The sequence below is a fragment of the Anser brachyrhynchus genome (genome assembly GCF_964034855.1).
Source record: "Anser brachyrhynchus genome assembly, chromosome: 1".
In the NCBI taxonomy this organism is placed as follows: Eukaryota; Metazoa; Chordata; class Aves; order Anseriformes; family Anatidae; genus Anser; species Anser brachyrhynchus.
The window spans coordinates 116,417,510-116,442,983 of NC_137694.1; the positions used below are offsets into that span (position 1 = coordinate 116,417,510).

The 25,474-nt window shown below is 39.0% G+C and overlaps 1 protein-coding gene and 1 long non-coding RNA gene across 4 annotated transcripts in view; one reads left to right on the top strand and one right to left on the bottom strand.

Annotated features, from left to right (window-relative positions):
* LOC308185499 overlaps positions 1-22,899 on the top strand; it is a 55,768-nt gene extending 32,869 nt beyond the window's left edge. Inside the window, exons 2-4 of one of the 2 annotated variants that reach the window (XR_013943421.1) lie at positions 4,469-4,529; positions 5,666-5,743; positions 8,495-22,899. This is a non-coding gene — a long non-coding RNA (uncharacterized lncRNA). Of the gene's footprint in view, positions 1-4,468; positions 4,530-5,665 lie in introns of both variants that reach the window. The other variant, XR_013943420.1, reaches the window with a different exon arrangement.
* The window catches only part of ERG (ETS transcription factor ERG), a 148,237-nt gene that overhangs the window by 104,921 nt on the left and 17,842 nt on the right, over positions 1-25,474 (bottom strand). For both annotated transcript variants that reach the window (XM_080573669.1, XM_080573670.1), the window contains exon 2: positions 4,826-4,913. In XM_080573669.1, the coding sequence (XP_080429795.1) occupies positions 4,826-4,864 (39 nt within the window). In that variant the 5' untranslated portion in view covers positions 4,865-4,913. The remainder of the gene's footprint in view (positions 1-4,825; positions 4,914-25,474) is intronic.

Genomic DNA, 25,474 nt, shown 5'->3' on the forward strand with positions numbered 1-25,474 from the left:
TAAAGACTCCACAATTCCAGGAAAAATAACAGAATTTATCAGACCCAGAATATGCTCCTTAATTAATAATACCTGTGAAACAAATTTGATTTAACCATAACACAACTAATTAGGCACATCAAGTAGCATCTATACACTGCCACAAGTTGAAATCCAACATGTTCTTTGGCCAATAAAGGAGTTCTGGGACTAGGTTTTGTAATACTTCCAATGACAATATGGGATGCTGTACATGGAAATATGCATGTGCCACCTAATCTGTAGCCCAGGCATATAAGTGCTAAACTCGGGAGTAATTTTCAGAAACAGTTATGAAATAATTGTTTTATTTCTTCCGAGAAATCAGATTTTTTTTTCATTGTAGTATTACATACAACTTTCAGACTTGGTAAGCACAATTTGAAAGATTCAGAGGCAACAACCTCTAATTACATACATAAAAAAAAAAAGAGAGAGATCGTGCAGATACAGTCTAGATGAATTTGGCTCCAAGTGTTTGATGTTGTCTTTGATTAAGCTATATAGGACATAAACAGTCCCCTTTTCTCAAGTTTTACAAAGCAAATTCAGGCTATACAATCCACAAGCACTTCTGTTCAGGTTGCCATTCACCTGTCTCTGCCTTTATCCCAAATATCAAAATCCCAGTTAAGCAAGAAATGGAAAAAGTGGATCACATGAATATAGGCGGACCATATCTTCTGTTGGCATAAATCATCACTGCTTCAGTGAATTACACTCATTTGCCCCAATGTTGACTCCATTCCTGATAAATGTAGTACTTTACTTGCCTACCTAGCAGTACCTTGGACTCTTCCTCTCCCAGTGAGGACCAGTTCAATAAAATCTCTAGCAGTGATGTCAGAAGCTAACTAAAGCCAAATAAGCATTTGGTCTTTGCAGATGAGGCTGCTGAAAGCAGAATTTAACCCTTAAAAAAATAAAAGTTTTATCGAACAGTCAGCATTCACAAAGCTTACATCATTAAAAACAAAACATGCAAATCCGAGGTAGCACTCGCACAGTGTTTCTATGGTTACTGTTCTAAGAATTACAATTTAATGAATAGCAGGAAAAAAAAAATCACATTGAAAAGTGTGTGTAAAGGACTATTAGTCTTGCCCATTCAAAGAGACAGTCTAGCCGCTAACTTCTTGAAAACATATCTAACCTTTCTTTTGAGTTTGATGAGATATAACTCTTGTTAAGATGTTTTATTTAATGCCAGTGTAAGCAGCTAGATCTTTATGTAGCTTCCAAATGACTAACATGGGACTACCCAAAGCAACATAGTTCAGACTGACAAGCAAAGGCTCAACTTCCTGGTGAAAATTGTATTCAGCACTTCCATGCAGCACCCCATTTAGAAAGACAGCAAAAATTGCATGTTTTCTAGAAGTGACACTTAGCATACATAGGAGACCTATTTTTGCTGTGTTTGAAAATTTCTGTTGGTGATGGAAGGACCTTGATCCCCTGACAGCACAGACAAAAATCTTCCTTAAGATTATGCTTAACATCAAACATTTTATAACTCCCAATTAAAATGACAGCCCCTTTCAGAGGTGAGGACAGAGCTAGTTGCAAACAGTCCTCTCTGCAGACTCCTCTCCAATTTCCAGACTCATTAGAGAAAAACCATTCTGGAAGAGTGAGATGATACACAAACCTTGGTGTAAACCTGCACACCTTGTAGCCAAGCCCCCTCAACTATGAAAAACTGCACAAATGACTTTCCAAAAGCAATCTGTTCATTCTGATTACAGATACCAGAAAGAATTTGTCTTGCTTTAAATAAAATAAAACCTTATTTTCTTAACAGTTTGCCATTAATCCATACTAAGGGTACTACTTTAAGCCTTTAGCAATAGGAGTAGCAAACCTTATTGAACTAAGGTGCTGGTACCACAAACCACTGAACACATACTCAACTTACTGATGCAAGTAGTATTACTGATTTCAGCTCACTCAGAAGCAATAGACATGTGATTGAAGACCAGGGTCAAAATTCCTCATATTTTGCTGAACTAGAACTAAGGGTCTGAACATATACATCCTTTTTCCTGTCCACATTAAATGTTTCTGTCTCTTATGCCTGGGTAAACGCAAGCCTGTGACCCAGGCAATACTACATGTTAGGAAGCAGCAGGAACACGGATTCAGCATATCAATTATGAATGATTCATTCAAGCTGAAAAATGTAAAGCTTAATCTTTAGTAGCTATGGAATGAAGCTGCCCAAACAAAATGAGGACACACATTAAGATTTTCAAAACATTCCCAAAATTGGACAGGCTCTGCCTAGGCATTCGAATCAGGTTCATATAATTTCTCATTCTGAAACGGAGCACAAGAGCTGTGAGACTGGTTGCATTTCCTTCTGGTAGAGCAAAAGGCTGTTTTCAAAATAGCACACATGAGAACTCAGATAATGCAAATGAAATCATCCTTGCTGAAAAAAAAAAAAAAAAGTCTGAATATTCATATTGCCATATTCATTTATATTGCACATTCATTTTCTGCACATGTTCAGGCAGAAAAATTAAAAATTAAAATCTGTCAAATCTTAATAATTCTGACATTTCCTAAAAAGCGATCTTCAAAGTTACAGCTCTAAATGTGCATGACTGAGGCTGCGTCTGCTTATTCAAGGAAGAAAAAAAAAAAAAAAAAAGAATACCATATGACTTACCTGATGGAGTATAGTTAAACAAAACCATATCAAGGATGACTGTAATGAACCCAATGTGTCCCTTCTACAACACTACAGCAATTAATGGTAGAAAAGACCATCACAGCAAATAGTCTTTCCCATGTCTCATGCACATTACTTTCTCATGGCTTACTTTTAACAACGTATTTACATCCACTTTTAAAGTCTAAATGAACAGCATCCATGGCAGCTTTCTGAAGAATGTGTTTAGACCAAAGCAGACCCTAATTACATAAACAGAAATGTGAAGGATTTGAGATTTATTTGGCTAGTTGTCCTCTCCCAAACACTGTATTAAAGTAACTGCCTTCCTTGCACCCCTTCTTAGTGTAGCAACAACTTGTGTGTGCTGTTCTGCTGAAAATAGACTCCTACAGGTTCCCTTGAACACAGAATTATTACAGAGATTTCTGTGCAGCTTTCTTTTACTTGCCATAAAAAGACGCATACATATCCAGCCTTGTTCTCTCAAATTCTAACTCCCATGGTAAAAAATAAAATAAAATAAAAATGCTTCAGATACCGATTTTGGCAGAAAGCAAGAAACTGAGTTATTCTTAATGTTATTTCTGGCATTGTGGAAACTTAGAAAGCATGAAGAGGTACTAAATCCCCATAAAATTTCTGAATTCTTACCGGTCAAAATCTGAAATCCAGGTGACAAGACATGCTAAGGGGAGAGACTGCTTGTGGTGGGAGTGTTTTCCTGCTCTTTCGATAAAGACAGTCGAGTGCCAGAAGACTCTGAATGTGCTGGGTTTTGGAAAATTTGGAGAGAGGGAAGAGACGAGCTCTCCTACCACTGCCTTTCACCCTAGTATCTAAACACAATCCAAAAATGCTGTAGGGAGTTATATAGAGAGGCTCTTTCATTCAGTACCTTTCTACAGGAAAAGTGAGCTATTTAAAATAATATTTCATTTTTATTCAGTTAAAAATAAGTTGAAAAAAATGAAGCTTTTCTATAGAGAGTTGTTGACTGGTGGATAGTGGCTAAATGAGAAGAAACACCATAAAAGAAGCTGCAGAAAAAGTAGCTTCAAGGAAAGACAGACAGAGAAACAGAAAGGCAGATAGACAGAAAGAATAAAAGAAATCTTTTCATTCTCAGCTTGCTTAGAATGTCTGATCTATCCCTTTGATTACAGCAATCTCATTACACCAGCAGTACTTTGATGCAGCAGAGCCATGTGAATGATAAACGTGCAGTTTCATCATATTTTTGTATGTATATGTATTTATATGTATTTTATATGTATAAAAATATGGGTCAGCTGGATTTTCCCACCTAAGACACCGCTATATGAGTGTCTTTTTCCTTCTGGAAAAGAATTGCTGTTCAACTCTAGAAGCAGTCAGGCAACCATTTCCAAACAAAACCTCTAGACAATAAAATAGTAAAGCAGAGCTAGAGCATCTCCCTAACCAGCCAGTTTGTGAGGCTCAGGTGCTGTTTACAGGCAATACCCAGATATGTCTTATTCATAGCAGTACATCGACAGCTATGTCTAGCAGGTTCCTATTCTTCCATGACAGAAGGATAAAAAGAACATAGAACAATAGTAATACTAATAATATTAATGAAGGAGTGAAAAACAATGCAATGCCTTCTGAAATGTAGCAAAACAATGCTGTTTTTAAGACTATAGCACAATCCCTTGTCCTTTGATTTACACAAAACCAGGCACTGAGTCTTTTCAAAGGGTTGTTTGTGTGGCTTTGACTTTTTGCATTATGTTTATTTTTCTCCTTCAGCAAATGTTTGCCACTGGTTTTCATGAAGCAGAACTGGGGACACAAATTCAGTATTTTGCAAGTAGGTGTTTTTTATCAAGCATAACAAATATTATAGGATGATCAAGGGCTTTTAGTCATAGAAAGATTTACCCTCAAAATATCCACATACTTCAGAACACATCAGAACAGGTGTCAGCAACAAAGAATGCATGACTGACTCATACAAATAACATACAAATATCAGGAAATAAAAGAGCCAGTGCTGTACAGTAGTACAATTTATAAATATACAAGAAGACCTGCATTACGTATACATATTCTTAAATTTTATCACTCTCATAACATCTGAGGACTCACAGTAAACAGGAAACTAACCTTGATGTGAGCTGCTGGATCTGGGACAGTCTGAATCATGTCCTTTAACAGGCCAACGTGTTTACCAGAAGCTCAGATTCCAAGGCAGCTGCATAACCAAAGAAACAAAAGTCATATGATTATATTTTAAAGGTTTATTTTCAATAGAAATCTCTTATCTTTTTATAGACATATAAGCACCTTTCCTTCCCCAGACTTCCTTGAAAATCAGTACAGCTGAAGCTCTAAGACAGTTCTATTTCTGTGTAGTCTGCAAGGATGTATTTCAGATAGGAGAAAACAGTCAGCCCTGAAAAACTCATGGAAAATTGGTCTTTATCTGTAACGGAGGATTTTCCTGAAATAAGAGCTCTGGGATGTGCTCTGCACTGCACAGCCCTATTAATCATCAGAGATATCAGGGATTTTCACAATCTCTTCTTCCCAATTTAGAAACATATACAGCAGGACTGGGACAGATCTGGGGCTGATATAAGCAAGTATCGTTTCACTGAAGTTGTGCCCATTTACAATAGCTGCAAATCTGGTCCAGCCACTCAATTAACAGCACTTCAGAGCATGGATCTTCTGGGATCCCTTATCCATGTCCAGTAATAAAGCACAAAGGGATTACGGCAGGCATGAGGCATTTCTCTACTTGTGCAGGGGGTGAGGAACCACTAAAACAATTTAAAATAATAAAAATATATAGTTTGAGTAATCTAAAGTACTGTTCGGTAGCTAGAACACCAATTAAGTGCTAATAAATTGGGATCAATAAGTCAGGAAACTAGAAAAAATATGGAAAAATGTAGGAACATGAATGTCATTTAAAGTAATCTTTTTCTCTGTTTCCCCTAGAAGCCTGGAAATTCCCATTTCTCGTGCAAGAGGCTTCTTTTTGCCCATGACTTTGAACTTCTTTCATCTTTTAAAGCGGTAAGGCATGATCAGAAAAAAAAATCTTCTGCTTCATCAGTATCATCTTTTTTATTTCATTATCTGTTCTCAGATCTACACGAATTTGCAGATCAAACTGCAGATAAGCTTTATCTATTTTTTCAGGCAAAAAGTTGATAGAGTGACTGACACCGAGTTGCAGTTTGCTCCAGAAAGTGTCCTCATGATTTAAGGAAACCATGTATAAACTATGGAATTACACATAGCAATTAGAGATACCTCCATTTAGATCTTAATGAATTTCCCCCTCGCTGCTTAAAGGATCCAGGTTTTTTCCCCTTCAAATCAATGAAAATCAAGTACTTAATTCTACAGCCTACTAGGGAAACCCCAACACATGCCAAATTCCCATTTCGATTGACCTTTCATACACTTTTTTCGGCTATTTATGGGTGATCAAATGGGATACTGATGTCACGACTTTCAGCGGAGATATATCTTTCCACAGAGCTTAAATGTCTTCAAAAGCAATAGACACTTGTTTTAGTAAAAGCTAACTTTCACCAGCAATGTTGTTCAGACTGAAGTCATATACATCAGCAGTGACATGCCTTTCAGGTCCCTTTTTCCCTTCCCTAGTAAATCCATGCCTGTCATGTTATTCATTGGATTTATGGGATTCATATTTTAAGCTTTCAAAACATCATACATGGAATGTGGAAACTCCTACATTTCATTTAAACTGAACAGAAAAATATTTTGCACCCAGCACTTGATCATGTTTTCACAGTTCCTGTACTTTCACCGTGGCATTGCCATAAAGGTGCCTCACCACCAGCAAAGAATAAAGACAAAGCCTTCTGAGGAACTGTGCCACAGTTTATTTCTGTCCCTCGTGACTTTGTTCAGCCTACAAGGATGCACTGTGCCACTTGCCCCTACCCCATGTCTTGGCTGACCCAGGTTTCTGAAGAATGGTGGGCTGCGTGCCACCTCCCAGCAGCGCTGCACCACCTGCCCTTGGGCTTGTCCCCTGCTCCACTGGGTGCCATCTAGCATGGTGGCAAGGACAGGACATGCCAGACCACACCTCTCCCAGCCCACTTGCAGCTCCCAGCACAGCTGGGCTGGAAACACCTGAAGATACCACAGGGAGTTCTGCCTCTCCCCAGCTCTGGCTGCCTGGGTGGTTCGCCCGACAAGAGCAGTGTTTTGCACTTAGCACGTGCTGAGCTTAGAGGTGTGGACTCTCTTCCAGAAATGCCCCGTGGCACTCTGGGGAGGGAAACAAGCTTTTCTTTCAGAGCTCAGATTTGCTTGGAGTTATTAGAAGGACCTGGGGTTTAGGAGAAGTCGCTTCTATGATGCCAGGTTTATGCATATCCCATCTTTCCCCCAAAAAGATGGCTTCTTTATAGGAGAGGAGATGATGGAGAGCATTTGCAAGACAGTCGCCAACTCTGCACCACACAGTATGGGAATCAAAGACAAGCAAAAGTTAGCCACCATGAGTTGGAAAGATGCATATGCAACTGCTCTGGCCATTCGACTTTTTTCCCCATCCTGCTGCACAGCAGCGATCCCAAAAGGGGGAATTCTGCTTTAAGCTCAATCTTTGGCAGTGTATTCTTGTTTCTCTCCTGGACATTCATTCATGCCTACCCTATAGGGGGACATATTTTGCAAAAGGCGTGACTTCTGCCTTCTTACTTTTGCAAATCGTTGTTTAAAAAGCCGTGACAGTATTTCTTCCTTTTTCCAAACAGAAATATCGTTTTAATTACTTCAGCTCCACCTTTACTGGCTGGAATTGGACGCTTCCAGACATCTGGTACTAACTTTCTGAACCAGATGGTATTTATTGCCAGAACCTCCTCCACCCCCACCCCAAATTTCATGCTGGTCATGTTTGTGCTTGACCGTCCGTCACAGGGCTTGCACTTGGCGGCAGATTTTGCTCTGCGTCCCCTGACTAGCATGGCTCTAATTTTAAGAGTCCAAATGACACCAAACCCAGTTTTAGGGAGACACCTCTGTCCAGCGGACTGAAACAGGGAAATCATAACATAAACTGAAAGCTAAGCATTTGCTTGAGTGCTTTCTTGCATTAGGGCTTAGCCTAGGAAGGATATTCATAGCCAAAGAGCAGGTTTTCCTGAAGACTCTGGCGTCACGAATCACTGTCATTTACTCTCCTCTGGACGTGTACATCCCATGACTGAAATGGAGGAAGGCCCCACAGCATCAGCCATGGTATGGTAGGAAAGAACCAGAGATCGGTGTGCTGGTGTTCGCACTGCACCCCAAGCAAGAGGGGACAGTGAGGCTCTCAGGTCTGTTGCCTTTCTGCGCATGCAACTTGTAGTTTAGGAGTGATGCTAACACATCAAAGGGGCGCAGAATTACGTACGGCTCTAGAGTTCGCCAGATGCGATTACATTGTTTTTCCTTTTTATAGTCATATCGAAAGGATTAGACTTTTTAATGTACAATATACTGCCAAAGTACTGGGAGGCTGAATGTCCTCTCTGTCTGGGGAGTGGCATACACCCTTCTCTCTTGGCTCTCCATGTTGGGGTTACCCCACCTCCTGCCAGGTACTTCCCTGCTTGCAGATGGGAACATAGGTCCTTTTCCTTATGATATTCAAAAAAAAAAAAAAAAAAAAAGAGCAGGTTAGGTTAACCTGGCCCAAAATATTTATCTGCAAAAGATTTAATGCTCAAAAGTAAAGCCACAGATTGTGTACAGCACCAGGTAACAAAGGACCATTTCATCCACAACAAGCAGCACAACCAGAATGCTGAGCAAGATTTGTGGTGCCATGAAAGCAAGGATGATATTAAATGGTTACCCTGGCACAGGCTGCACAAGAGAGAGCAGAGGCAAAGCTCCGCTTGGAGGACAACGTCTGTCTGACAAGACCCCTGTACCCATGCCTCTGAGGTGGCAAGGACCTGCACTTTACAATTCACACTTGTGTGAGTAAAAGACAGAGGGAAAGGCTATGCACAGCGCACAGCACTGGAAATTTGCACGCACACACACACACGTGCCGGCATGATGAATAATACTGAGTGGCATTGCAGAGAATTTCTATCGGCATGACTTTAGGATGTTTACCATTACTCACAGGAGGTGAATCCGTCAACAGCTATGCAGACTGTCCTGAGTGAGTGCCAGCAGGACTTTCATACCCTCCCCCCCACTGTCATGCAAGCTGTGCTTGTCACATATTTTATAAGAACTGATGTTTTTCAGCTGTTTGAGAATTTTTGCAATGTGCAACTCTATCCATTTCTGGATTGTTTTTTCAGGAAATCTCTCTCTGGGCATCTGGGTCCTACCAGCACTGGTGAGATAGCGCGTAAAAGAGAGAAAGACTGGGATATCCAAAAGGCATGTAAATTTGCATATCTCCTCATAGTGTTTAGAAATAGTGCAAGTTACTACTGCCTTACGTTAAAGCTTCCCTACTTAGTTAGGTGACTGACATACGTGTGCTTTTCAGCTTTTGTGGACACCTAAAATTGTCACAGTTATATTGTGAACTCTTGTAGAGCAAATCTGAGGCAAATTTAGGCTTGTTACACTTTAGGAACAGTGAACAGATCCAAGGAGCTCCAAGGACCAGAAACTGAAAACCAGTGTGAAGTCACTCTTAATAGTAGTATGAAGAGAAGAGGTGAAATCCTCATCCACTGAAATAAACTGTACTTTTGTGACTGTCTGAGACAGGCCAGAAGTTTACCCAGTTCAGTTCATATATGCAAAACTCAGGAGCAGAAGATTAATACAAGCATGCGGGGAGGGAAATGGCATGAGGAGCAAAACCCAGTCATATCTACTGAAGAAAAGCCCAGAACTGAAATCACAGGATGTTTACAATTCAGCAGTTGTAAACCAGGGCTATGATGAGCAGAATCTGTGAAATACAACTCTTCCAACCCAGGGACAATATTGACACTATTCTATTACATAGCAGAGCTGTATAACATGGGCTTAAAGCTTTTGTGTTTAGCTTGTGGTTGAGTATAACCACTTCAATTTATTTTTGTTGCTTCGTTTGTTGCGATCTCTCTGCATTCTAACAACCTCAACAATAAAACCCCGTGGAAAGATCCTGCCACATTCAAGAAACGCTACTGTCAAGTCAATTCATCTGCAGACAGTACATATTCTCTGTTAGGATATGACTTCATGACTGCAGGTGGATACCATGAACCAAAAAAAAAAATTAAAAAAAAAAATATGGGCAGTAAAGGACAAGAAAACTAAAATATGAAAATAGGAAAAGATGAGCCCGTCAGCCAGCATTTCTACAAATTTCCATACTTAACTAAAACTTTTTGTACTCATCCTGCCTTTGCAGGATTGCACACAATGGATGTGTTTGTGCACTGATGTGCTTAGCTGCAAGTGTGAACTGATGCTACCTGGAATTTACTGTTCCATTAGTAAGTTAGGATTAATAGATCCTAACCTGTGAATCTAATGCATATCTGTACTTATGAGTACATTAAATAAATAGTAATCTCTCTGAGAGATAATTTTCCAATTGTATCTTCTTAATTTTTTTTTTTAGATTTTTAGATAAAATGGCATTCTTTGTTTAAAAAGTCAGTAGGGAAAAAAAAGCAGGGGGCAAAGGGGTTGGTTGGTTGTTGGGTTTCAATTCTGGCAGCTAAAAGCCAAAAAATTTTTCATGTTTAAAAAACACCTTAAAATATTAATAAATAAATAAATAAATGTTACTTTTTATTTCCCCTCAAAATAAACACAACTCCTCCACCCAGCTCTCCTCCTGAAAAGCCACCTAAGAGTTGTGTTTACAACTAGCTCATGCCGATAAGTTCTCTCCCTCACACGGTACTAATGTTATTTCCCTCAGACAGGTCAGGGTACTGGTTGACCTGAAAGCAAATGGGATTCCTTTCAACATCACCAGCTCCCTGGTCCAGCGAATCATGGCACCTCCAGAGACCCCAGGGTTGCGAGTGGCAGGGAGGGGAGACCCACGCCTGTCATCAGCAGCTGTGGGCTCTGAGTGAGTTAAGCTGACCATGAAACCACAAGCTGAATATTACCGTAAGCGAGTCAGTAACTGAAGAATGAACCACGTGTCACCACCTGTTTGTGAGGGCCCAGATGGCCAGGGTTTACAGTTAGCTCTGCACTAATAGCTGTAGTCCAGGTCCTTTGCATCTGTGGGTGGAAATGGATGCGTTATCTGAAGGCATATCTTTGCCATCTATATCTACGTCTGCCTCTCCTGGAGTTCATCGAAACTGAAGATGGATTTTGTTCTGGGATACAAAGCTCTTCTGCACACATTCCTGAGGAGTTAAACCATGAATTGGTAGTACAAGGAGTTAAGTTTCTCGTAATGAATGAACAGTGCTCTTTTTCTTGGAGAGGTCAGTCCACCTATGGGGAAAAGGCAGAGAATGGTCCCCCACTCCTTCGCTGTGAATGTGGAGCCTATGGAGAAGGCACATTTCTACACTACCACCCAAATATATCTGTACTGCTACTGCTTATCTTAAGTTTAATGCATGATCTCAGGGGAGGATACAGCCCTAAATTAGCTCATTTACAGTAGGAACTTTAGACTACAGCCAAAAATATTTGTTTTTATTAGCACTCCCTATATAGTACGCCTCTGACCAATAACTTGTTTTATTTATTTTTTGGCGAATTACCATGTTCTTATTCAAAGCCATAATGAGGATTATATATCAAAGTGGAATGCAGAGTAGCTATTCCTGAAACTCCCAACTGCGTATAAAAGAGTCTGGAATTCCCCAAACACTATCTCTTCAGTCCAGGCCACTTACAAATGTGGTTAACATGAATGAAGTAATATCTTCAGAAAGGAAGGAGACTTTTGAGTCACGTCTGACACATTTAACTGCATAAACCACTTTCCATAGCTCAAGGTTTTGACTGTCTATCATAATACCATGCAGGGGTGTTTGATAATGATTTCTCCCTGATGCTTATCCTGTTACAGGATACTTACACACATGCACAGGATACCATGGGGACAGCAGCAAATGAATTCAAGACTTTATACTCTCCAAGTGGAAAACCACAGAGTTCACCAGAAAAGTTGCCAGATCAAGTCAAATTCCTGTTTGATACACTTTGTTGCCTTTCAGTTTCATGCTAGAGCTGTCCTGTCAGATTTCTGTGTTTAACTACTCAATCTCAACACAACTCCATGCTTAGCTGAAGATGTCCACAAGTCACCTCCACAAGAACAAGACCCACAGCCACAAAGTAACCACCACACAATTTCTGTCTGCAGGTTATAATTATGGACCTTAGTGCTCTACAGAAATACGACTTTCAAACGAAAAATAGAGCACTGTACAAAAGCCAGATGACATCAGAAGAGATATATAGTGACAAACAGTAACTTCTAATTTACATTCATTCCACTGTTAGGACCCAGGTCTGTTTCAAACATCTCAACCAACGCTCCACTTAAAATTACAGCTGTGGAAAGATATACACACTGTTATCAAATGAATTAATGAGAAATTATTTTGAGGCTGAGTCACAAGCTAAGTAAAACTAATATCTTCTGTGAAAAGATAAAACAAAATGAGTGTGCTTTAGAAAGTGAAATGACAAGATCCAGCTCAATAAGAACAAATTACAGAGCAATCCCCTGTGGTGCATGTTACCAGTTCCTTAAAGCTTTCCTTGGCTTCTGCCTCTTGCATTTCAAGGGTATTTGTCTGGGAAAGATTTGAGCATGATGGCATTCCGCATACAGTTCTGGTACCTTGATTTTCCAGGTCAGAAGTGGCTGTGTGAAACTGAAGGGCAGATGATGTACATGAGATTAGCCTGGATGCTCTAGCTGCCTTCCAGTTGTCAGATACCTATGCCTCTATTTTCCTTTTGTTCACAGATCTATTTCTAATAAGCCCATGGAAAGTGCTAGGTAAGAATCAATCTGTTTGGCACTGCACACAGCGTTCAGATGACATTAATTTTTTAACCATACTTAGGTATTTGGTACAAACTGATGGCATATACATAATAAGCAGAAAACAACAGTATTTCTCAAAGTCATAGGGAATTTTGTGAACACCTCACAGACCTTTTGAGGATAGCTATTTGATTAAATTTGCATAATGAGAAATGACATACACCATGCACTTTCAATAATTACAGAGTATATTAAAGGTGTGCATTATTTGCTGCACATTATTCACACAGTTCTGCCAAACCTACAATCACCCTGAATTGCTACAGTTAAAAACAATATCTAAAATCTGAAGAATATAAAATAAGATATATGGGAGAAATAAAGTGTAATGCCACTTAGCTTGGAAATATATGAGCGAGAAATAAAAAATAGTTAATGCTTTCTCTGTTTTCCATAAATTTCCTCGGTTGTCATATTCAAGAAATGTATATGCTGTTCAGGAACAGAATGTACTGGCACAGAATCCTTTGTATGAAAGTATTCACTTTGGGGATGCAAGAAATGTTTCAGTAATCTGCACTGGAAAGTTGTCCTCCCTTTTCTTCCCTTAGATTTCTGGGGGATACTTCTTGTTCTAATGAGTAGTACCACTGTTTTAATAAACAGTATTGTTTTGCTGTTCTTTCCTATGTGTATGCACTCGCTTTTGTTGGTCCAGGGTTATGCAAACAGGAGAGGCACTTTTGTGTGCTGGGGAATTTACCCTGGACACCTTCTTTGAAGCTCTCACAGAGCATCAGTGGGAAGAAATTTCTGTAGCTGCCCAGTCCCTACCTGTACATCCCAATCATGACCTAACTACCCACTCCTGCTGTGGCACCTCCCTGCAATGCTCTCTGTGCTGAATTTGTGCCATTCATGGGTGGGAGCCATAAATCCCGGACAGATTCCCTCAGAGGAGTGATGGGCCTTGAGGGACAGCAAAGATTGTATCAAGCCCTAAATCAAGCTCGACAGAACTTTTCTGAGACAAATCAAACCAAGAGCAGGCCACTCACTGAAGTATTGTCAATCCCCATCACGGAGAACATTCACATAGAATCATAGAAACATGGAATGTTACAGATTTGGGCACATGCAAGCAATTTATTGTTTTATGGATTTAAGGTGTTCCAGGGAGAATGAAAAATGGCCCTCTATGTGGAAATTTTCCAGAAGAAGTTCAGACCTAGCCATGGACTGAAAGGGAAACAACACTGGACCAAGCAGTAGGATGAGGTGTCTGAAGCATGTTTCTCCAGCACAGCTTTATTTTCAGAGACATTCATGCCTGTTTCACTTCTACAGCCATGTACAGACATACTCAGCAAAAGCAAAATAGGGGGATCAATTTATGGGATATCAGCAGCAGAGGGAATGGATAAATCCTCAGCGAAGGGATAAGCAAAACATGACAGAGAGGGTGATGGAGAAGCGTGGATGACTCTTGATAATCCCCTGCAAGATTTCTACATTTTTGAATCCCCACCCTGAGAATGGAAAAGTGGCTTCACTGGGAACAACATTAACCCAAATAACATGACTGGCAACACCATTTTTTTCTTAAACTATTCTTAAGAAGACAAAGTGCAAATACATGCCATGATGATTCTTTAGCATATTAGTAAATTATGCCAGCTTCCAGAAGAAATGGTCATTAGACTAGAGAACAAAACTATGCAGAATGTTTGAAATTCTTCAGACCAATTTTTCTTTATGTTTCTAAATGCTTTTTACTCCTCTTATACGTCCTTGCCATAAAATCTTTTTTTTTTCTTTTTTTCTTCTTTTTTTTTTTTCTATTGGTTTAATTTCTCTTTTTACTTGTGGCACTTTTATTTCAGATGTTGGAAAGTAAAAATAAAAATTGGAACAGCTGTATAAACATGAAGTATTTAAGAAAGAAAGTGACTTTCAATGAGTGTTGACCTGCTTTGCAAGAAGTGCTTCAAAAGTATGTATCAGAAAGACTGGCACTCCTGCTCGAATTTGAATCTTGCTTTATCAATAAAAATATTAATGCACTATAAAAATGGAAATATTATATATCCTTAGTAAGAAAGTACTTTCAAAGGGTATGTCATCTTTAATAATGCTTTGATTTATGGCCTTCACAGCTTTGTTTTTATTTTTATTTCAAATTTATTTGAAGAATGTCTATAAATGGCTAATATTGACTGAATGTATAAATTTAGTCTCATTTTTTCAGCATCTGGATTTTGAAGTATTTTGTTAGATGAAACATCAACTTGGCACTTGTGAAACTGTAATGTCTAAAGTTAAGTGCTTAGAAAAATAATGTTTTGTGGATTTAAATGTATTTCCTAATAGTGCGTGTAAAGCTATAGCATGAAATTTACAACACAATGTGGAACCTGTACCAAGCAAAGATACAAGCTTGACTCAGAAATGTGAAGAAAGATATTTCACATGGAAAAGACATTCATTAACCTCAGCTGAAAACTCCTAGTATGTTTATTTCTCTACACTGCACAGGAAATGTTTATATCCCACCTCATACACTATTTTAAAACAGAGTGAAGATGAATATATTTAGCTCACTGAGTCTGATTTCATAGCAGGCAAAAAGCACAGCAGAAGCAGTGCATGGGGTTTTGCATTTGGCTAAGTTAAAAATCACAATATGTTTTACTTACAGCTGGAGAAGAAAAGTGATCACAGGGTTAAGGCAGGTTTAGCTCACTCCTGCGTGCTTTTCCAGCAGAACTTCGGAAGGCCCCAGCATGGCAAAGAGTTACAGATGCAACCAACCACCTCTGCACTTTGGAAGCAGTTCTTCCAGAGCAAATGGGACTGCTCTCAATGTATAAAGACATTAATATGCCTTTGGAAGGATAAGGCTACAGTTATATTCTCGCTTAGGATTGATTCAAAATCAGAACTTAATAGAAGAAATGTGGCTTACAGTCCAGACTTTCAGTAGATGTAATAGGAAGTTTGGGAATGGAATACAGGAGGGTTTTCTTAAGCAGAGGGGCCCTTTATATTTAGTTATTCTGTAATTAGTTGTTTTTTATTGACATAAGGCATACAGATGGGCCTATACATTGCTATAGAAATACGGCCAAAGTTTATTATCTTATTACATTTATTGCTGTGCCTTCCATCAAGACGGTTCACAAAAGCACTTAACTAGCACAGGACCCAATCCCATTTATGTTCAAGTAAACAGCAAAACTACCACAGATTTCAGCCATGTAGAATCAGATTCCAACTGCTATGTGGGCACACACGTTTCACCCATTTCTGAAGGGGTTTGTGCCTGAAGGAAGTACCAACTTTGAATAGAGAACACGGCTGCAGAAGTAGTTTGTTCCCAGAACTGGCAGAAACACATTGCAATTATAAAGGAGAAATTCAGATTGTCTCAGGAAGCCTGAATAATATCTTCCCCCTATGTAAATGGTAAGTTCAGGACCTGTAATACTCAGGTATTTAAGAGCTGGCCCATTCACAATCCCCCAGACAATACCGGTATCCTCAGTACAGCTGAAGTAGTCATATGGTTCTTGTGCTTCTAGCATTTCAACAGCTCATGGTCCTTGAAGGAGAAAATGGAAATATACGTAGGGAGATATATGTCTAACATAAAATAGTCCCAATGCATTAATAAGTACTTGGGCTGCTCTACATTGGTGAAAAACCTGTTGAGGATGGTGTCTGTTGTACTTGAGCCTGCAGGGATCAGGCTCACTGGACTGGCAGCTGACATGGAAGCTGTGCATTCAGATTACCTTGTTAATATGGAGATCTGTAGAAATTCAATGCTAGGTGAAAGCAATTAAGAGGTAAATTCATGTAAGTGTAGTAAATTGATGTAGCCAAACTGCTTCTGCTACCTGAATTCATTTCTTTAAAACTAGTAGTCAACACACAACACCAAATTGCTTGTAGACACAACTCAGGTGACCTACTAAGTCTCACAGGACTTTCATCACAGGAATTTAACGCAGACTGCGTGTACCCCACGTTGGCCATCCACTCTTTCTTTTGGTTCAGACATATGTTAGGACCTGTTGTAACAAAAGACCTAACTCGAAACTGTTTAGCTCACAAGAAAACGTTCCTTCAATATTTTTATAATCTAAAATTTTTCTTTGTTCTCTCCTTTCAAAGCAACTGATCCCATCTCAGAATCTCCTGCTAAATAATGATGAGAAATAGACACATAAAAAAAGTGAGATTTTGATTATTCAAATCTAATTGTAGAGTCCAAGTTTAGAATACACTTTTTACGTACCTCTTCACATTTTTTTCCTCAGGGGTGCAGCCTTAAGCAAGACCCATTAGCATTTTTTAATGCAACAAATAATTCCCTTTCATTTTTTCCTGCGCTGCAAATTTCCTCAGCTCCCATTATGCCTAACAACTGCTTACATTTTTTTTTGCAGTGTTTATGTCCAAAATATTCCTCATTTCAAAGTCTCATTCCCATTCCTATGCTCAACAAGAATTGACAAATGTTTTGTCTAGAAATTATTCAAACTTTCGGAAGAAAAGCAGCAGTTTTTCTTACGAAACCCTGCTGACTATTCTGTGCTGATTCTGACCAATTCCAGTAACAATCAACAGTGCTGATGGCAATTTGAGCATATGGCTTTTGTGTCAGCCACTAAGATGCTGTCAATCTAACTGGCCCATCTGTTGGGACACCAAACACAGCATTGTCCTGGGGTCTCCCACATGGTGAACTCCAGATCCAGCACGGAGATCTAGCAAAGGAGAACTAATCCAGATGGCAAAACAGCTGTGGTGTTGAACTGTGACCCTTAAACCGCTTCCTGGTTGACAGGAACTTAGTTACAGTGTAGGCCAACTTTTACCTCTGGATCTTCATTTGCCCCTCAAAAAAATCCTTTCTTCTCCTTTCCCATGGAAGCACCCCTACAAGATATCACATCTGTGTTGCTGCCACACAGAGTTAATCTCCCAACTCTAGAGCACACAAGGTAATCCCACCTCATGTTGGGACAAGATGCTGTACATAGCAATGCCTCCTGACTCTACCATATACTTTCTGCAGCATCACCATGTTTATGTGGTGGACCATGCATGAGCTCTGAGGCAGGAGAATCACAGAACAAATGAGGCTGGATGGAGGTGACACATTTCGCCTAAATTCATGCTCAAAGCCAATTACAGCAGGTTGCTCAGGGTCTTGTCCTGTCAAGCTCTGAATATCTCCCAAACCCGAATTACACTACTGCTCTAGCCATCTGTTTCAGTGTGTGGCAACTCTCAGGGTGATTTTTTTCCATTTTTCTGGTCACAATTTCCACTATTGCAGCTTACAACTGTTGTCTCTTGGCCTTTGCTATATACCTCTGAGAAGAGTATGTATGTGTCTTCTTGGCATTTCGCCACTGGGTAGCTGAAGACCACCATGATATTTTTTTCTATTCTGCAAACTTTGGACCTTTTTCATTCAATCTTTTTATCTTTTGCTCAGTGCTGCATAGCCACTGACTTGCTGTGTCACAACAAATGTATTATCATAGCTTTAGTAAGAATTCTAAACCCCATAACAGCTTGAAAATTTGTACCAAAAATGTTCTTTTTTTTTTCCAATTTGTATTCTATGAAATCATTAGCCATTAGAAAAAGCTGTATATTTCAGAATTAACTTTTTTTTTTCTGAACATGGTAGCATGTAGATTCAGATTTATTTTTTTTTTCTGAAACGTCAGTCTTTCATTTCTTTAAATTAATGTACTCCTAAGAGAAAAAAAAATAATTAAAAAAAAATAAAAATCTGGAAGTTCAAAGAATTTAACTGAGTGATGCAAAATATTTCCTTTAAATCTAGATCCCATTCCTTCCACTTTTTTATATGCCAGGTGTGTATAAATGTCAAATACCAGGTCTAGAACAGCCATGACTTTGTTTTTTCAGTAGAATTGAAAAATTAAATTACTGTTCTTTCCACCCCAAGCTTTGACTCATCGTTGTTCAACCTGCTAATGAATATAGTTAGGATGAAAAAGAAACAAAGCTGTATTGTCACTTCCACGTTCTTTGATGCTTGGTGTTGTAGTATGCCATAATTTTTGAACTTGGAATTTTACTTTTAGAATATTTGCAAGACTGGTTGTATAATATTTGTGTGCTTCATATTCGTGTACCTCAGACCTAACAAAGGAAACCCCTGAGTAGCTAATGGACTCGATCTCTAGCAGGAACTACAAAAGATCAAAACCTCAGATCCTGCTCAGATCCTATTCATATCAGTGGGTTTCAAATCTGCCTCAAACTAGTATGTCTGGAAGACATAGCACTCTGAGATTGATCAATACACCAAAAGGAGGGGAAAAAATAAAAAATAAAATAAAATTCCATCACCTTAGAAAGACATGTGACAGGCAAAGCTAACTAAGATGGTGTTAGTCATTGGTATGATATTCTTTATAGCATACAGAAGTTGTATGTATTTCCTAAGGACTCAGTGGTACATATGAATTAGCTGTAATTAGAATTGGTGTTTTGAGTGCCAAATGACTTCAAAATGACTCAGGATTTTCTCCAGACAGTATCACAACACCAAACATCCTACAAAAATAAATCTATCTTTCCTCAAGTAACTGGTGCCAACATCTTTTTTACTCTCCTTGCCGAAAGGCAGGAGAAGAAAAGAGCTTGTATTTTCAGAAGGGTACAAAGTGCAATGATTTGAGAGTCTTCTCCCCAATTCTGAGATCTGTGGGGCAGTAAGGGACCCACATACTGTGATGTCACAGATCCTGTTTTTACCTTCAATGAAAAAATAACAACATGCTCCAGATACCTTCTCTTTTCCTCTGGCTACATATCATAGTCCTGACGGAGTATAATGGAGACAAAAAGCCCTCCACAGGGGTTCAGCTAAGCTCAGAGTAAGCAGGGCAAAGTGGTCAAGGGGTAAGGAACAATTAGGCCTATTTTATATTTGTGAAACAATTAGTCATAATTAGGCCAGTTTCACATTTGGAAAGGGGGAATAGCTTTAATTAGAGTGGAATTATGTCCCTTTGACAGACTTCAGAGGAAACTCTAATGGCAGGATGCAAACTATAAAGCCTGCCAGGCTTTTACAGCATTTAATAGCTTATGGAGCATATTGTGAGTATACAGTCCTTTCAGTATGTATAACAACCATCTGCAACAAAACCCCATGTCTCTGCTAGGATCAGAGTTACTAAAAAGGGGGAAAAAAAGAATTTTAAAACAGCCACCAAATCCTCAGCTTGGCTCAAGCGTCTTCATCGCTATATTTGGGCAGCTTCTAGCCCTAATCTAGAAACTTTTTTTTAACTGTGAAGTTCTTACCACAGAATATAAAGGAAACATGAAGTGCCATGTAAGGAGATAAATGCTTCATGTCTAGCTACAAAGTATACTCTTTCATCTCAGTCATACTTTTGTTTAGCTATTAACTAGAGGACTGGTCTGCATACGAACTTGTATTAAAATAAGTCAATTGAATTTAATTGATGCCTTCTGTTACTCACTCTGGGGCTTAAAATGGGCACTGGTCTCAACACAGAAGTTTCTTGGGAGCTGAAACTGTTCTGCAGCTTTAGTTTTCATTGACTTCGCTTAAAAATCCTTCCACAGGAATAAAGAGCAAGTCTTTCACTGAGAACAGTGGAAGTATTCCTGTAGAGTCCAAAGAACTGGCTCTGAAGCAGGACAATCCAATGACAGATATTTACCTAAAAATACAAGTCTATTTCCATCCTCTGAAGTCAAAATCAAGTAGAGCATGTTGAAACCCTGCAGAGCAGAATACAGAACAATGTGGTATTGATGACAGGAATATTGCCAATACTTTTATTTCTTGGTGGGAACTGCTCCAAGCAAGACACTTCTTTTTCAAATTTAGGGATGATGACTTCTTGGATTTTTTTTTTCAGGGGGAAAAAAATGCAGCTTTCATCCATCCCTAACCATCACAACATTTGAACCAATTTTGCACAACAGTTTGGTTATGAAAGACATTGTGAGAACCAAGAGAAAAAGAAAAGCAGCACTATCACAGCTCCTCTCTCCAGTTTTGTGAACCTCTCCATGCCCCAGCGGTTCGTCAAATGCTGCTCTCACTTGGTACAGGGCAGGGGCACGTTTTGCTCCAACCTGTGATGGAGTCACAGCTTCTGACTCCTAGAAGCACGTTCTGAGATCTGATGGGATATGCAAAGGCACAATGCGTATTTTAACTGCTCCTTTTGACAATGTTATGTCATACATAAATAATTAGAGAGTCAACATAGCAGAGACCAGTATGCATGTGTCCTGCTTTCCACATGTTTCAACCACATAGGCTAGAGTCTTTTTCACTCCAGGACCAAATTTTTTTACTCAAAAAGACCCACTCATACAGAAGGATTCAGGGAGACCCATCTGACAGCATCTTTAAATGTTATACCAAGGATATCCTAAACAGGGGAGAGAGATCCCATTTTACATCTGCACTCTACTTAAACGATGGCAAGAATTTGAACTGAGGTCTGGATGTTTAGAGTTCCTTGAAAATATGTTTCCATGGACCAGTGAGGGAGTCAAATTCATGAATTTTTGAGGACAGCACAGAAAGAGCTCAGGGACAACACTTCTAATGGTCAAATTCACAACAATGCTTAAGATCTATACAGAAGAAAAACTTCATATCCTAAATATTCTAAAACAGAATTGTGGACACCCACTCATTTTTCTGGACGTCTGAAACAAATGAAAGGTCACTAAATAAACATAACTAAAAGGACTGCCCATAAATATATTTACCCAAATTCTTTACCATAAAGAAAAGGAGGTTGTTAAAATAATTAAAAGCAATAATTTGGGTTTAAGAAAAAGAACTCCTTACAGAGAATTACCTATCCCTATAAATGTGCCCTTTTCTCATCTCAACTGTGGAAAAATTTGATTCTTCTGCTAACTGAACCTTCACTTATATAGGACTGCAGATTTAAACAATCACTTTGGATACCATTTACAAGCTTGTTGCAAATTAACACAAATGACACCCTCCCATCCAGCATGCTCTTCCCGCATGCACTCATGTGAATTAACAGGCAAATAGTGCACCCATCTCATAGCTATTAATTTCCATAATCACAGGAAAAATCATCCTAAGAGTATTTTCGTAGGCAGATTCCCTCCTCAGCTAACACACCCTCAGGATACATCCTGTCTTTGCAGTCATCATGCAGAACGCAAATAAGGGGCAAAAGCATAACATGTATGAGGCACTGTAGAGACAAGTAAGGAGACAATTTGTTTCTTAAAAGGTGTTCCTTACCAGAGAGAAGAAGAAGAGAGAATGGCAAAGCAAAAGGAGAATAACACATTGGCGAGCTGTAATGTCAGAAAATAAAGGGAGATAACCAAATACCCTACTTTCTGCCAGTCTCCTCTTTACTATACCCTTTAGAATAGCATAACACTAGCATACAGTCTCATTTGTCCAGTGTGTGCACAGGTTATTAAAACCAGTATGACCTTTTAAATTCTCTCATCTTGGAAAACAGCTTTTACGTTATGGCAGGGATATAGGAAGGGAGCACGGCAGAGGGCATGACAGAAGTTACCATATAGCTCAGCACAGTAGAAAGGCAGCTCTGCACTACCTGCACATAGGACATTTTCTGTCTCATTAAAAAGAGGAGGCACAGCTAGCTGTGCCCATGCAGACCTTTTGAAAGAAAAGACAAACTTGCCTCATGTTTGCCAACAGATAGTATATGGTCAGGTTGTTTCATCATTTTAACCCAAAACAATTTATTTTTTTTCAGAATTTTTTATATTGTCCAATATTCCCCTTATCTATCACCATGGCCTTGATGTTGTGATGCATCAACTTTGTTTGCATGTTGGAAATAAAACAGTAGTGTTTTCTTTTGTTGAAAACACTCATGTTACTATCAGTCAACTATTCAGAATGCTCTTAATTCTTGCTTATTGTTATTAATATAGCTAAAAGAAATGAGATAGGGACATTCCCTACTCATCTTTAGTTTTCAAGAAAATAATGTATACTTGTCATTACACTTCAGTAGTGGTGAGATATCAAGAGGAGACAAAGATAACTTTTTTTTTTTTTTTCTCAGAACATTCTTGGCAGCAAGAAGTACAGGTAAACATTTTCTAAGAAGGCTGAGTAGTTTTGTTCATCCAGTCAAGGCAAGAATAAGGCCTGATTTTCAACATCTGCTCAGTACCCATCTGATAAAAGACTCAGAATGGACAACAAGGAACACCCAAACTCATTAGTTACTTTAAATAGCTTATTTACACTTCATTAAAGAAAAATTACTCTAACCTACATTATTATGATATACATAACACTTACCCACTTACTTTACATAAACTTTAGTTTGAATGTAGCTGTTATTTTTCTGGTATTTGGCATGGAACAGATCATGAAATAAAATCAGCAGCAACATATACAAATTGAGATTAACACATACAACCTTAAAGATGCAGGCTTCCTACTAATATAGTATACAACCCGAAGAAGTTGAAAGATTGACAGAATATAGACCATTATCTGGTCCCAATTTCTTTGCTACACATTTCTTCTAGCTAACACCTTGATACATAGCAGTCTCACTGGTATACTGAGGTCTTGCATTACTGTGATGTGCCTGGATGGTTTCTTCACGGTATGAAAACAAAATGTTGTCATGAAGTCCAGCTAAATATATGTTGGGAGGGGAAAATGAAGAATACTTAATTTCCTCATTTTACATTCCTGTTCTCACATTTCCATCTGTCTGAGACTTTATCTCTTCTGCTCATCTTGAGAAAGCCACAGGGATGAAGAAAACAGGAGACAGTCAAGAGCAGGACTGGACTGTTAATCAGCAAAATAAATGAACCTATAAAACTCATATAACCTTTCAGTACATAAAGTAAAACTACTTTGGTGGTGACAGTTTAATTCTAACTACTCTCTGCCAAAGTTTCATTTTGGGTATGAATACACAGGTTGTCCAAAGGAGCAGCATATGCCCCTTCTTTCCTCATTTTGAGACACCTCTTTCAATGCACATAGTTCAAGATAAATCAGATGTTAAAGGAGATATTTATGACGTCCAGAACTCAATAAACTGCATTTACACTTATACTACTTGTCTCTTTCTGGGCTGAAAAGACCGTAAGACCTCGTGTATAGTTGTATAAATAAATGAGTATATGAAATTTAGTAACAGGAGCTCTTGTGACTCATAGGAGTCTTTGGAAAAATCCCCACTAATCTATTAATAATAAAGAATCTGTAATGCTAAAATTGCAAACCCCAGCACGTCCCTTCTTCTTAGCATACCGGAGAGACTTTTTTTTTCTCTAGTAACAGTAGCATATTCAAGACAGCATAGACTTGACACATGCCTAGCTCAAATTCTGCAGCCAGATACCTAGAATTAAGAGCATTCCCCTGCATGATGCTGGATATTCAGCAAAACTCTAAGCTCAATGGAAAAAGCCAGTATTTGCAAATGAAGAAAGTCTGAAAGTGCCTAGTACAATCAGTCAATGTAGAATTCCTACTGTTACTGGACTTGGTATTAAATTGTCTTCATTTCTTGCTGCTTCCCAATTAAAAATTCGGAGAACTACAAACAGGTATCGAAGTGCGTAAGGTACTAGATATGAAAGCTGAAACTCTGGCATAGGTGAAGGTGTTGCTGCTAGTTTGATACCAAACATTCAACTAGGAAATATTTTACAGTATTGACATTTTAGACACCATGATTAGGTTTCATAATTATACCCCACAGATAAATCAAGTACTTTCTGCTTCAAAGATTTTTTTTTCCCATGCTGCCTACAGAGATAGAGATGTTGCTGAGTGGTTACAGTCACTTGGATTACATTTCAAAGTTTTCTTTATAGGCGCTGTGTCTAGGAAAGTTGTGATCGAGCAGCACAATTCTGATACAAGGTTTGATTTCTGGAGCAAACTACACAGCCAAGAAATCCAGCAGCTCACAGAGATATGCACTCTGAACAGTACAGTCAGTCACCCTTGCACTTTAGCACAGAAAATCTGTGATTGTTTTCTATGTTCCACGTTCTCCATCAAACTGTCTGTCCATTCTCCATTCCTGAGCACTGATGGGACCATTCATTCTTGCCTGGACAGACTCTCATATTTACAGGTTTCTACACTGGACAAATAATATGTCATGGAAAATGCACATTATATTTCGGCAATCATTAAAGGAACAGCGCTGTGACCGGCAGGCCTAAATTCCTTTCTTCTTTTCTTTGTTAGTCTTTATGTATGTTTTACTTTTTATACAGTGCTTCAGGCATCACTTAACAAATGATAATCTCCCCACATACAGTCACAGTACAATAAACACAGCTAGGTGGAGAAGATTCGTTTAGCAAGGAAAATGCTGCAGATCCATTTTTAGCCCACTTCTTTAAGCAAAGAGACTTGTGTGCATATGTGAGTGTCTCCTGACCTTTTCTTCCATCTGCTTAGGAATCATTTCCCAGCTTTTCCCAAAATCTGCAAAGGTTTAATAGACTTGAAAATACTGCCTTTCTTAAAAGGTGAGGGAAAGCTAAAAAAGAGCACCCTTCATTGGACACCAGAGAGCCCACCCTGGGCAGCACTGCCGAAGGGGGCTGCTTGGCTTTGCACTCAGAGGCAGCTGCTGGTGTGGCTGATCCAGATGGCTAAAAAAAAAAGTTTGTCCCTCTAAGTAGGACAACCCCTTTCTGCACTCACAGTCCTCCTGCCAGCTAGGACGTACGCTTTCTAAGCCACGACATTGTGCAGC